The following is a 15,091-nucleotide window of genomic DNA, read 5'->3' on the forward strand; positions in this document are numbered from 1 at the left end:
ATGCAGCCCAAAGAGTGGCCACGGGTTATTCTTGTACATTTTAATTCTGCTAATCTGTGAAAGCATTCTGCCTGGGAATTGGCTCCAACATTAACACACCCTCTGGGTCATTTAATTTAGTGATGCTCTTTGCAGATCTGTAGAGAATTCCTCCTGGAACTTCTTAAAAATTATGACTAAAAGCATTTTCATCCATGCATTTATGGAGTGAAGATTTCACTTGGGTTTGACTGGAGAATGAATGGGAAGTTGATGTAAAATAATACACAGATGATGTAATACATGACAAAATAACTTACAAACACAACAAGCAAACATAATAAGTGCAATATAAGAAGGACAATTCTATTCTGCTTGAGAAAGTGAAAAATCAAATATTCACACACAATATAAATAAGTGTAGAAAAAAACATACCTTTATTCAACAGGAGATGCTTTGTAGTTGTTTCACAGCATGGAATGTGCTGCAACTTGCGCAGTTTCAATCAGAATACCCTAAACAAGGCCTGGAAATGATAATACAGATAGCAGATATCTTCAAATTAACAACGTATAAATAATCAGCAATTTTCCCTGCTTGAGGAAAAGACACAAATTCTTTAAGAAGCAAGTTGGAGTAGAATGAAAATGTTGTGCATGGATAATTTCACATGGTTTCTGTTCAGCTGAATGACTTGAAATAATTATTTCACGTATATTGCCAAATTGTTCCATTATTCATAAAGAAGAGAAAATTCAAGTAAAGTTTTGTTCCCCTGTGTTTAGATAGATCACCGTGAGTCAGTGCACAGCTGACTCACAGTGATTTATTTTCCTAACTCCCACTGATAAAACCTTAAGCACAATAAAATGTTAACAAATCTGTGCCTTTGATCCAGGGTGGCACAGTAGTTCTGCAGGTAGTTCTGGTGTCTCACAGCTCCTGGATGTGGGTTTGAATCTGGCTCGATTTGCACATTGTCCTTGTATTTGTCACTTTCCTCAGGATGATCTGGTTTCCTCCCACAATCCAAAGACATGTGTTTCAGGCAGCATGGTGGTGCAGTGATTAGTGCTGCTGTCTCATAGTGCCTAAGTGGTGCGAGAGGATGTGAGTTTGATCCCCGCTCAGTCTGTGTAGAGTTTGCATATTCTGCTTGTATCTGTGTGGGTTTTCTCTGGTTTCTTCCCACAGTCCAAAGACATGCTGTTCAGGTTCACCCATAGTGTGTGAGTGACAGAGGGATAAGTGACCCAGTGTAAGTAATGTATCTAGCAGTGTAAGTCACCTTGGTGAATAAGGTGTGTGGGCTGATAACACTACATAGAGTTCATTGGAAGGCGCTTTGGAGAAAATTGTCTGCTATATGAAGTAAAGATAGGTGAACTAGCAACAAAATTATTTTTAGTAACTCTCTGTGTGTGTGTGTGTGTGTGTGTGTGTGTGTGTGTGTGTGTAAGATTGCTCTCTGATGGACTGGCATCCTGTCTCAGGTGTACCTTATCTCATACCCTTTGTTTCTGGGATATGCTCTGTGCCGCTACAGCCCTGCATGGGGAATGCTGTTGTTAGAGGAGAATGAACATTAAATCCATCGATAGCTTGCACACTTTCCTTTTGGGTATAATGAGAATGAAAAAGGGAAAAAGGGAAATAGTAATGTCAGTAAAACTATAAAATAACACACAAATTAAGTAATACATGCCTCATCTGTTCTTCGCATGGTGTTTGAAGGCTGCATATGGAATGCTGGTTCATAAACAGTATAACTGTCAGCTACAGTTTTACATGTAATGAAGATTCTTGGTACTGAGTAGGTCGGTTTTGCCTTCACAAAAGCTCCCCAAAAGGAATCCTTTATAAGGGGATGTGCCTCCACTGAGCGATCCAATGTGTCCATCATCTAGTGAAGGAAATGTATGTGTTGCAGTGAGAAATTCTGCTGATGGGGGGAGGGGATGGGGGGTTTGGGGGGTCATGAGCACTTTCCATGAAGAGAAGCCCATTCCACCGGGAGAGGGCAGTGGGGTGAGTCTGATGGCTGTACAGTAGTTCTCAAGTTTCACACCAGCAGGGAGACTGCACACGTCAGGGGCCATTTCAGTCTCCACAGAAGATGCGCTCTGAATCAGAGCGTTATAATTGTGGCAGCCTCCAGAGTGCTAAACACATTCATTGCATAGTTATGTAATAGAATTATTTATAACACGCTCTGCTTCCATGATGTGTCAAATACATTCACAGAAAATTACTTAAAGCCTTATCTCAGTAAAACCGTTTTGTCTATGGAAAGATGGAAATTTTCAACTTTGCTGTTGTTATTTTTAAATTTTAGACTTTCGATTTAGTCTAATTGTAAAAGGGCTTACGTGAGCTTTTTGAATAACAAAGATGCTAAATGTGCCGTATTACAGCAGATAGAAGGGAAAAGTGAATGGCAGCTTTTACTGGCAACCCAGAAACAGTGCTGCCAGCGAATATAATGGCATATGTTTCTCAACCTATTATTTTTTTTTTGGACTTTATTCTGTACTCTCTCTGTCAGTGTATGCGCCGCCCCCCCCCCAGTGTAAATATGTTTGAACTGAGGAGCCCAATCTCAGCCTACCTAACCCAACCTAAATTCCAGCAGAGGTCTTTCTCTCCAGAACTCCACCCATCTGCCCTGCTCACCTAACCCCAACAAGCCTACTGGGACCACATGTAAGAGGAAGCTGGAAGAGGCAGTTCTTTGCATAGTCTCGTTTGTTTCTGCTCCTGAAGCTCCAACCTATCTTTTGTCTTTCTATGAATGCTGGAAGAGTCATCTCACTGACCTGAAGTATGCACCTAGTCACCATCAAATAAATTCCGCACTTGGATTCCCTTCACTTCTAGCTCCTCGCAACATAATTGCAAAAACTCAATATGGTATTTAATATACAGTAGTCTGCTTTTTGCCATTTTAATCACTTTGTAAAACTAGACTATTTGACCTTGATATGCTGAACATGTTTTGCTGTAGAACTGCACCAGAAGCATATGCAGATCAGGGTATGAATGAAGGTATGGGGTGTAGTGGCAGACTACAATCAGCTGAAAATCACAACTGGTAACTATTTTTGTTGATTTTTATTCCAGTCCAATCAGTTCCAGTTCACACTTTCCTACCCTAATCCTATCGGGTCTGGAACCACACTTCCACATCTTGGTTAATTTGTTGGAGCATTTCTTGCCTTATGGGGGGCGTGGCAGGTTGACCTGTGCCCGCTGTGTGGCCGATCTGGGGTTCGAGTCCTGCTTGGGGTGCTTGCAACTGACTGCTGTTCTGTCCTGGGTGTGTTCCCTCCCCCCCTTGGCCTCACGCCTGTTGTTGCTGGGTAGGCTCTGGCTTGCCATGACCCCGCTCAGGATGGGCAGTTGTAGATGTTGCACTGTGAATGTCTTGTCTTTTGTCAGCCTTGCAGACAATTTAAAACCAGGCCATTACATGGTTCCTTCCATCTGTGAAAATCATGGTCATAGGTAAGCCCATCTGGGTTTATCACAACAACTCGTAAAGAAATCGTTTCTGTAATTGCTTTCCATCTGACTCAGTTACGAAGATCACTAAAATACATAGCCTACTTTAAGCATGTAAACTCAAAACCAGTCCATACCTCCAAGCTATGGGATGAAAGGAACCTCCGATTTGGATTCAAGCTGAAATTTGAGGAAGTATTTGATAATACACAGTGGCCTCAACACAATTTCATTAGGCTGGGGCTTAGGCATACCCATTTCCCTTCCATAGAGACAGTCATCCCTGAATGATCACCAGGTGTGACCAGTTGGACCAAGTAGGAGAAAAGGCAGAGAATAAAGAGTGAAGGAAAGGGGTCTGGGAGAATATGTAGTGAATTTTGCACTGAGGCTGGATTTTGGTTCATACGGTATGTCTTCACAATAGTTTTGGTTTTGTTCACGTTCTTTGTATGGTACTTAAGCAAACCAGCATTTGCTTTGCTTCTTGTGTTTTATGGGTAAGAAGAATAAAAGCATTTACAAATACACCCACTATTTTTCCATGCTTGCTCATTCCCAAAACCCAGAACTATTGCCATGTGGCAGAAATTCACAGCAGTTACAGAAACATTATGTAAAGGTGATTGCTGTTGTTCTGACCAAAGGCTGTGCTACTACATATTGGGTCTGGGGTTCCAGGAATTTTTGTGATACCTTTTTCCTTTTTTTAATTGCTTGCATGAACAACACAGACAGGGTCAGCGCAACATACAGGTAGAGGAACATTTCTTAGTATTTTCTGTTTTAAAATTATATACAGCTATACCAACTCCCAGTTTATAGACTTTTGCTTTAACCATTGGTATCACGGGTTATTGTGTTGCCTCCCATCAAAAAGAATGGCAGTGTTTTCGTTGCCTACCTGGCCCAGGAATGTCCAACATTGTTCTCAGAAGTGAATTCAGCTGGAAGCTGGACACCCAGCACTGGCAGCTGGAGCAGGGAAGTTGAGATAACTCGCCATGGTGGCACGCCTGGTGACCAAGGTTGCCATCCTTTCTCTTTATCTGCCTGGCCTCAGTCTCAGCACGGCTACCTGACGTGTCCCCACCAGGTCCCTGTGGTGCCGATATGGTCCTCGATGACCAGCTCTCGCAGGAACACAGGGATCACGCATTGCAGATGCTTATCGTTGTTGCTGCTCCAGCAGCGGTGGCAAATAGTCCTCATCTTTTGACGCCAGACCCACCTGGACTGATCATGGCCCCACTCATGCTCCAGCCAGTCTGTCGCTCGCTGGACCTGACGCGATGTCTGAAGGACTTGGTACTTCCAGTTGCATAGCACTTCTGCTTTCACAGTGCTGTTATATCTTGCTCTGAAGTATCACCCCCTTTTAAGGAAAGTTGAAGAGGCTTGAGATAAGCTAGGGACTTTTCTCCACAATGATGACGACTTCTTTTAATGTGGACAGCTTTACGTTCAAGGGCTTACTCAACTCATCCAGGCAACCAAGTCAGCATGTAGATGGGATACGCTCCATCCAGCACGTCTCCACGAGTTTGTCTTTTCCCTGGGTGCAGGGAAGACCCCTCTGAATCTGCTCACCAGCTGTCAGTGACATCTCGCAGCTCTTTCCATTTTCACAAAAGCAAACTCTTCTCATGGGCGCCTTTGGGCACCAGTACTTCATGACACTTCCTCAGCTTCAGCTCTGATTGCCACAGGCTGCTTCATCACATTTCCCCCTGGCTTCTTCCTCTGTGTTCAGGGTTTTGCTGCTCGTGGAATGGACCCTTTCCACATCTGATAATAATGTAGCAATCACAGTTTTGGGCTTTCATAGGGCAAAGAACAACTTCCAGAAACCATCCATCAGTAAACATCTATTGGAACACCAGCAGATAAGCAGTATCAGTGAGTACAGAAAGAAAGATTGCTTGTGATCCAAAGAACCCCTTTTCAAGGACTTGCACTTCTAAGAGGTGCTTACCCCTTTATAGCTCCTGATAGTCCCCTCTGTGGTTACACAGCCTGTACACTTCCCAGCAACCTTTGCTCTCATTAACTACTTATAATTCTTGCTTAAAAACAGCACCCTTTGGTCACATGGGTTGTTGTAGTACTGATGTTTTACTTCTTGTACAGACGGTGAGGATGGGCCATTTTATTCAGTAAAAAGAAATGCCGGAACAGGGAAAACAATGTGTTGAGTAGAGTGAAGCATCTGTCTTTATATACTGTTAATCCCTTTGTGTGACTATTATGCTTGTGTTGCATATATTTATTTCTAATAGATTTGCCCGCTGCAATAACCCCGATTTATTGCTTCTCCACTCCATTAGGCACAGACTCAAACCCTGTGCTACAGCTCAATTGTTCATTACATTTCACACCAGTATTTAGCTGTTTAATTAGTAAGAGCTGGCAAATATGTAAAAACTGAAGATAGCTTTTGCTTGCCAGCCCCTGGGGTCCATTTGCTGTGTAGACAACAAAAAACTAATTATCAGTCCCCATGAAAGTTGCACAATATGAAGTTGTCTGATTGATAAACTAAAAAAAGAAAACTGGCCTGAATTACAGAGGGAGGAAAAGTTTACTTATCAATTTAGCAGTAATGAAAAACACTGGCTGTTACAACATTGCAGTTTTTCTAGAATTAAAAAGAAATAACACTTTTTCTCAAACTGCAGTAATAATAGGGTCAAATATTGAACTAAAAATAATTTTATGGAGACCCAGTATTTTGTCCATTTAAAATTGAAACAACAAGAGAAACCGACATTGCCGTTGTTGGGTGGTCACACTCATTCTGCCACACAGACATTTATTTGTGTAGCACACGCTGTATCCCAAATCGGCGTACAGCTGAGTGTGAACAGAAGTACATCTCCAGCAAACCTTGATGTGATACTGGCAGCAAGTGCATCTACACCAGATATTTATGGGAGCAGTGGTCTGGAGCCTATCGGGGAGCAACACTACTCAGGGTACACCTTGGACAGCACACCAGGGCACTGCAGGTTACACAAGAAATAGAAAAATTTAAAAATTACAACAATAAAAAACAACAAAGTCCATCCATTATTAATAACTGCTTGTCCCTTGTGGTGGTCTGGTGGTACATGTTGTGGGGCAGGGTGCTCCCTCAATGGGATGCTAGTCAGTCAGCAGTGCCACCTTCTGTACCACAGTACCACAAGAGAACAACACTCCAAAACAACAAAATAAAAGGAGAAAATAGTAAGGTAAATGATGATGTAATGAGGAAAATGGCTCTGAAAACAGGAGCATGCAAATGTGTGTTTGAGTCTTAAGCCTGGATTTAAAGATTCCCAGAGTAGTTCTGAAATTGTGGACTAACACTGTGCTAATGCAGCCGTGAATGTTCACTGCAGCTCAGGATTACCCAAAGCATGAGTGCGTCTGAGATCATATGGCAAGTGCAGTTCAATGAAGCTGTAGGGATTGGTCACAACTCCCATTTTCTCTCTGCTGTTGTCTAAACAACAGACAGTTTATTACCGAACAGTTCAGGTAATGTAGCATCAAAGCACTTAGAGTAAAATTCCAGCAACGTACAGCCACGAGAGAGTGTGGCACATGTGCCCTGTCAACTCTTACACCATACAGCAGACAACACCTGCCTCCTTGCGCAGATCCCTCGGAGTTACGGCGTTACACTGGTAATACCATACCCGAACTGGATCTTGCCGGTTTGTCAGATAAAGATCTCAACAGGTTATTTCATGTTCTCTACGGTTTGCAATGGATTTCAAGTATGGGATATAGATATAGCATATAGGGTACAGGACAAAGGAAACACTCCAACACCTGGTGAAATAAACCAATTGAATTTCATCCAAAAATTGTGTCTCGTTCACTTTAATGAGTTTCTGATCCAAAAATTTTACACACAAAACATAAAACACCATAACCCAAGAAAATAGGATTTTTTATGTATAAATAGGAGAACTAAAAACATTTGGCTAATGCCACATAATTAAGAAGACACTGAGCAGGCTGAAAGCTGCAGGACAAACGCTGTGTTCACAAAATATACGTAGTACTACAAGGTAAAAATTACTCATAATGTTCAACATGCAGATGACATCCTTAGAGAGGTCATATTTTCAGATTTTATCTGCCACATCAGTTCCATTTTACATTTTCGCTAACCACCATGTTTTTCTTTGTGCTTTGTGTGCTAGGAAATTGTCACAAAGCCAATAAATGGAAGTGAATAGCTCCAAATGAACCGTCTCCAGAGAGAGGGTCCTGCTCCTATTGGAATAAACACAGGAGACAGGCAATAAATGGATGCCTGTGGCTGACACGTCAGACACAGAAGGACAGCTCTTGGACACTGATGGTAAAGACGGGCTCAGGGAATATAGCAGTACACTCACTTGTGATCACAGCCTTGCTGGGTATTTCACTACAAAAACAAACCGTGATCATTATTTGGATACTTCTATCACGTTTGTGTGTAGCACATACTGTAAACTACATATATTTCATAGCAGAAATCAAGCATGTAGACAGGGTAATGTAAATCAACATTCTTTCTTTATCACTTTTCCAAGTTGCTTGGCCTTCTCACACATTCATAGTGTTATTTATAGTGTGACCATTGTCCCTGGCACAAGCTGTCCTCACACACTAACCATGTCCCTTCACACACTGAGGGCAATTTGGAGTCACCAATTTACCTGGACTGCAGCAGGAAACCCATACAGACACAGGGAAAACATGCAAACTCCACACAGACTTAATCAGGATTGAACCCACATCCTCTCGTACCACCCAGGTGCTGTGAGGCAGCAGCAGTACTTGACACACCATCAGTCCTACTGTTTCTTCACACACACACACACACACACACACACACACACACACACACACACACACACACACACACACACACACACACACACACACACACACAGAGTCTGAAACCGCTTGTCCCGAGCAGGGTCCCGGCAAACTGGAGCCTAACCCGACAACACAGGGTGCAGGGCTGGAGCGAGAGGGGACACACCCAGGACGGGACGCCAGTCCGCCACAGGGCACCCCAAGCAGGGCTCGAACCCCAGACCCACCACAAAGTAGGCCCTGGCCAAACTCGCTGTGCCACTGCACCTCCTCTCTATTGTTTCATATGAAATTAAATTAGAGGACAAGTGGTTCGAGATCAGAGATCCAGACTTGGTGAAGCAGTGTAGTATTTACTGGGAACCAGAGAATTAGACGGTTTATACAGATACTGGTCATAAATTAGTGACTATGAATTCACATAGCTTTACTCTGTGTTTCAACCTGAGCAACAGGTGTCATTTCAGCCATGTGCCATTGTTTGTAATTTCACTGAAAGTACAGTAATGCTCTATTGTGATATTAGTGCTTTCCTGCCCAACAAAGCAATATAGCAGCTTACTAAACTGCTAATAATAGCTGCTTGTTCTAAACTCAGAACTGCTTACTTTGTCCTATGTCCTATAAAGCCACAAGGATGTATAACACAGAAATTCTGTACTTTGATGAGAGTCAATTGTTCAGCCATTTATTTAGTAGAAATTTATAATTTGATAATGACTTGGCCAGGTTTTCCTTACTTTCTGAGTTTGTGAGCCGAAGGTGTTCACTCCTTTTTTTTTAAACTCACCAAAATAGCACATCAGTTGCCTTTTTATTGTCTTATTTATGTAACCTCAATGCAGTGTAACAAGTAAGAATATTCAATATTGTGGAGTAGAGAAGGGTGGCGGTCGGACCACCCGCAATGAGGCGTCGCGTTTCCAGGACAACCAGCACTGCTTTGTGGGCCGGTGATTATTTAAAAAAAAAAAAATATATATATATATATATATATATATATATATATATATACACACATTTTCAAGATCCCTTCGAATAACTATTCATTTTAATTACATCTTTTAAACACTAAATTATCATCTCCACAAAACTAACATTAGACAATTCCAGTGTCACAATTCTAAGTCACGATAATACGAAAGAGCCAAAAACACACAGAGACGAAGACGTAACAGTGGCCCCTCTCCACAAGCGAACAGCTAGGAAGCCCCTCAAGTCACAGAGAGAACTTGTGCTGCGCGCGGACACACCTTGTCCACGCGGGGCGGGGCTGCCGGGGTGGGGGAAAAGGCACGCGCATTGTCCCGCTCACGCAGTTCCTGGTCGCTCGGCTCGCGTGCCATTGCCGCTCGAAACTCAGGAAAGTTTGAGACGCGGGAGAAAGTGTGCAGAAGTGCGCGGAGACAAGACGCGCGGATACATAGCCCACAAGCCGCTCACGCAAAGTTCACGGAGAGCCCCGCCGACGCTTCAGCGGCCCACGTCGCCGTCGTGTGTCGCCCGGCCAGAGCAGAGCCCGTCTTGCCGCTCCTCCATTTTGTTCCTGCTCTTCCTTGTTGCTGGTGAGTCAGTTGGCTTCTAGTTCCACACTTTGTCCACCACCTCCTGGCTGTACGTTGCGGTTGCGGCTTCGCTGCTGCTTCACCTCTTGCCGATTTGTGCTTCTTTTCCTGCTCATTTGGGGCTTTTCGCCTTCTGTCTTGTTTTCGGTTGCCGCTTCTCTCAACTACCGCGGGGAAACTTTTTCCCCATTATACGCCCTCACCCAGGCTGGCCCAGTGAGTGTGCGGAGCCGCCCGCCCCGTTTCGTACCGCTCCCAGCGGCCGAACGAAGGAGCGCCTTTCTCCGTGAAGGAGCCCCGGGCCGGCCCGGGAGGTCTGTCTCCCCTCTCGCTCTCTGGCTGTGTTTGCTGGGTACAACATCTTATTCCGGCTCCCCGACTTACGACCGCGGCAGCTGAGAGCGGAGCCTGGCCTGTTCATAACTCAGTTTGCGAGCGGCGCTGCGGGCCGAATCTGAGTGAGAGCACCTCCGATTGTTGACTGCCACGCCGGCTTCCCTTTAACAAAAGAAAGAAAAGAACTTAAGGCGAAATTACAATGACTTAAAGTTGGCTTTAAAACGCTTGTTTATTCCGCGTTTTCCTCTGCTCTGGGTTCCTCAACTTAATTTTTAATCTCTTCTTGTACCTGACTGAAGCAAACTAGTGTATCACGTCATCATGTGCGGCAGATTAAATTGCGCCACTGCCCACTCACTTACATTTAGTTTATTAATCTGTCCGACAAAAATTGTAACAATACGGAGTTCTTTGCTATGTGTAAAACTCTCGAATAGTTTCAGTAAATGGGGGGAGGGGATACGCTGTAAGACTTTGCAGGTGTTGATTAACTTGGAGCGGTATTGAAACTGATTCAAACCGCTCGAAAACAGACGCTGCCTTCAAAATTGCGGTACCGGTCGGTGCCATGAACGCTGGTCCGGCGCCGCTCCGTCCCTGTTCGTTGTACTGCCCCTGGTGGTTGGAGGCGGAAGTGCAGGTGACCTTCCCTACCAGACTCGATGATGCTTGTTGTCATTGTGTGCAACACTATGGAATTTTGTGTGGCAGCCCTCAGAACAACAGTAGCAGAAAGAAGACTTGAATAAGGATTTGATTAAAACTTTGAAGTCCTTAGCAGCCTTTGTGGATGGATGTGGGGCAGCAATGGAGGGACAGCTGGCTGTTGTGGTGAGTTCTCTGGTTGGGCAGGGAGGGTGTGATGGGGGCCACAGCTCTGGAAAGGAAGCTGTTCCTCAACCTGTCGATGCGGGATTTTATTGTCCTGACGTGTTTGCCAGACGGCAGTGGTTCAAACCGAAAGTGACCTAGAGTTCTTGAAAATAAATGAGGCGAAGGAATTGCAGATAAAATAAATGGGACACTTTTGGTTCTTTGAAAAGCTGTTGCGCCACATTGTGGTGCGAGTTGAGGCCTCTTCATTGGGACTTTGCAGGTTCAGAGGACTCAGCTTGGGCAGTACCTGTGTATCTCACACTTGAGCTAAGCAATAGTAAGACTCGGTTTTTTTTCAGGAGCTGTATTGGGAACATAATCTATTTCAACCTGTTTGCTGGAGAATGTAAACAATGAATGGAGAATAAAAGAATGAGTTGTGTGGCTGGACTAACCTGTAATGCTACTCACCTTTCCGTGGCCGACACCTTTGTTGGGGGCTGCTTGGTAGGTAGGGGGTTCGCAGTCAGTGTAGAGCAGACACAGGACCTGAATCCAGATGATATCGTACCGCTCATGTGGGCCAGTTGGTGCGCTTTGAGCGCTCAGTAAGGTTTTGGGGCAATGCCCCATGTATCCTGCCACGTACTAGGTTCAGTTTCACCAGCTTGTCACCTACAATGAGCTCTCCTTTTGTCCTTATTTATTCATTATGGGCTGTACTTGTAACATTCTCAAATGTCATGTTTGTAAAAGAAAAGTTTTGATCGATTCTGAAATTGATGAGGTGTTAATCTGTGTAAAATGGCATTACGGCAGTAAATGCTTTCATAACTGTTAAGGAAATGGAAATTAAACTCCTGTTGTTGGCATTTTATGTGAACCTATTCTCCTCAAGTTTCCACAATATGGAGTCATTTTCTAGAAGGTAATTTACCATGATGGTGACTTAGAGGTGAGAAGGGCAATTTCCCTGTTGTGTTCATCATGTTAACTTGTATGTGATGAATATGCAGGGAGCTCTGTAAGAGCAATGTCAGGATACACATATTTTACTGATTTCACTAAAGCAAAATTTCATTTTACCATCCCAACACCAGCTGCTGATCTTTCCAGAAGAGAACTGAGTGTTTCTACTTGGATGGAGTTTGAGGAGTAATTTTAACTTTTTTTTTTATTTTTTATTTTTATTTAAAATGTTGTGAAACAGTCCCTTCATGCAATGGGTCAGTTGTGTCCCTTGTAACCAACAGGAGCTTTGTCCAGCTATTGATTGTTCCTGATTTCACTGCAGATCAATAAAGCTGTTTCCACTGTGTATCTAACATGCGACCTTTATATCGCAGTGTCTAATACACACACACACACACACACACACATTTTCAGAACCGCTTGTCCCATACGGGGTCACGGGGAACCGGAGCCTACCCGGCAACACAGGGCATAAGGCCGGAGGGGGAGGGGACACACCCAGGACGGGACGCCAGTCCGTCGCAAGGCACCCCAAGCGGGACTCGAACCCCAGACCCACCGGAGAGCAGGACTGTGGTCCAACCCACTGCGCCACCGCGCCCCCATCAGTGTCTAATATTCACAACCTTTTTGGAAGCCATAGTAATTCTGTAGGGATCTGTGTTGTACTGGTCATGTGATTTGTGGATCCATTTTGATTTTTTTAAAAATTGTTTACATTTATTCATTTAGCTGCTGCTTTTATCCAAAGCGACTTAGTGTTCAGGTACTTAGTTATTTACTCATTTATACAGCTGGGTAGTTTTATAGCAATTCAGGGTAAGTACAGCTGGAGGAGAGACTTGAACGTACGACCTTTGGGCCCAGAGGTAACAGCTCTAACCCCTACGCTACTGGCTGTTTAAGGTGTAGCTATGGATAGGGTGTGATGTGATACCTGTTGTATAAATCTAGTATGATGGATTTAAACGCTGTTATGAAATGACAGTGTTGCTCTAACAAAGTTAGATTACACATACTTCAATACTAGGCTCTTGTGTCTTCCACAGAATCAGTGAGAACATGACAAGCATTAATACAGCCAATATCAATTTCAAATGGGATCCAAAAAGCCTGGAGATTCGAACTCTGGCAGTGGAGAGGTTACTTGAGCCCCTGGTGACCCAGGTAAGAATCTGTTTTTGTCTCTATTACCTTCATAACTCATCGTCCACTTGTCCATTTTGCTGCTTTTCAATGGGATTGTTATGAGGTGCGTTATCAGGTGTCGTAATTATGCTTTTTCAGAAGTTTACTGAATCCAGTTTGTGTAGAACTGAAATAAGGCAGAGGGAAAAATGTGGCAGTCCTGGCAATTTGTATCTGCATACCAGTTTTACATGTCAACTTAAAAATGTTCTGTTTGGAACCTAATCTAGGTCACTACCCTGGTGAACACCAGCAACAAGGGGCCATCTAATAAGAAGAAGGGCCGGTCCAAGAAAGCCCATGTCCTCGCAGCTTCGGTGGAGACAGCCACTCAGAACTTCCTGGAGAAGGGGGACAAGATTGCCAAAGAAAGTCAGTTTCTAAAGGACGAGCTCACGGCTGCAGTGGAGGATGTGCGCAAGCAAGGTGACCGCACTGTTTCTCGTTGCAGCCTCCCGAGGAGTTTTCTGGGGTGGATTTGAGAGTCAACTCAATTATACCTATTACTACTGCTGTTGTTTTCAGCCATGCATAACCGCTGACAAGGATTTGAAATAAACGCAGCCCTCGTGTAATGGTACCACATTAAAAAAAAAAAAAAAAAAAAAGCAAGAGTGGTTCTAGAAAATGGTTAGTGTTTTTCTTTAGAATGAGTTAAGATTAGTTGACTTAATGTTAAGAAATGGTGATTCACCCATTTATACAGCTGGGCAGGGTAAGTACGTGGCTCAAGTGAGCTATGCAGAACCCCTCACAATGGTGTCCACATGCTCTACAAATGAAATTTTCTTTATATGTATGTGCTGCAAATGATCAGTGTTGAGGTGTATGCAGAGTCTGTTTAACCTCAGCAGTGTACTGATGAACATTTTTTGAGCAGAAACTTACTTGCCCTCTGCTAGCTTGGTAAATACAAGCCCAAATTACAGCAAAAGGAAAACTGGTAATGAATAATGATGTCTGTCAGAACGATTCTTTCACCAGCACTTTTCCATGTTGTCAGTCTAAATGAAACGTGATGCCCGTCCCGTTTGCAAAATCAGGTTGACGTTAGACATAAGCAAGCTGATCGGTGTAGCCTTTCGGCAGCTCACCACCAGCCGGTTTCACGTCGGTGTCGGCTCCGGGCCGTGCGCTGTGCTGCCTCTTGCCCTCTGCGGTCTTTGCCCCAGTTGCAGCGCAAAATGTGCGCCCGCAGCTGTCTGTTGGACTGTTCACTGCCCTGGAATGTCACATTGGCTCTGGCATGCTTTCATCAGGGTGCAATTGAAAGAGCACTGCTAGCTGGTGCTGGTCAGCTATGCGCTGCCTGTGCAGCAGTGCGTGGTCAGACTGATAAAGCTGCTGCTGAGTGTAACTAAACATCTTCCAAACTGAAAGTGCTTTTCCCCGCCTAGCTGTGATGTAGCAGCTGTTTTGTAAAAATACCAAATTGAGTGTAATGTTAACATACCGCGGCTTTTACGTGATCGATTGTGCATTTTCCATTCTTTTAAGGTTATAATTGGCAGTTGGATTCATTTTTATTTTTTTTAATAAATAAAACTTACCATATTCTGAAGACCTGAACTGCCTTTCTTAGGCACATTTACTTTTGGCACAGTATTGTTTTGTGTAAACTTTTTCCAAATGCAGTTGTGGGGTACACTGGTTCCACACGTTACTAATGCATGAATTACGCATTTCCAAAGATCCATTTTCCAGTATTTGAGCTCTCTGCAGCTTTGTTATCTCAGATATCTGGCTATTCTCTAGCAGAAGCCACTGGTGTTTTGTGTTGAGACATTATTAGCCAAATGCACTTGGAACAAAAATGCAACAGGTGTGGGGCCAACTTGTGAACACGCTTTAATGCTGGTTTTTGGTGTCT

At 43.8% G+C, this 15,091-nt stretch overlaps 1 protein-coding gene across 2 annotated transcripts in view; it reads left to right on the forward strand.

Annotated features, from left to right (window-relative positions):
- Positions 1 to 9,507: 9,507 nt before the first annotated feature.
- The window catches only part of ctnna1 (catenin (cadherin-associated protein), alpha 1), a 71,525-nt gene continuing 65,941 nt past the window's right edge, over positions 9,508 to 15,091 (forward strand). For both annotated transcript variants that reach the window (XM_018745197.2, XM_018745198.2), the window contains exons 1-3: positions 9,508 to 9,906; positions 13,083 to 13,200; positions 13,452 to 13,647. In XM_018745197.2, the coding sequence (XP_018600713.1) occupies positions 13,096 to 13,200; positions 13,452 to 13,647 (301 nt within the window). In that variant the 5' untranslated portion in view covers positions 9,508 to 9,906; positions 13,083 to 13,095. The remainder of the gene's footprint in view (positions 9,907 to 13,082; positions 13,201 to 13,451; positions 13,648 to 15,091) is intronic.

Source organism: Scleropages formosus, chromosome 13 (assembly GCF_900964775.1).
Source record: "Scleropages formosus chromosome 13, fSclFor1.1, whole genome shotgun sequence".
Classification (NCBI taxonomy): Eukaryota; Metazoa; Chordata; class Actinopteri; order Osteoglossiformes; family Osteoglossidae; genus Scleropages; species Scleropages formosus.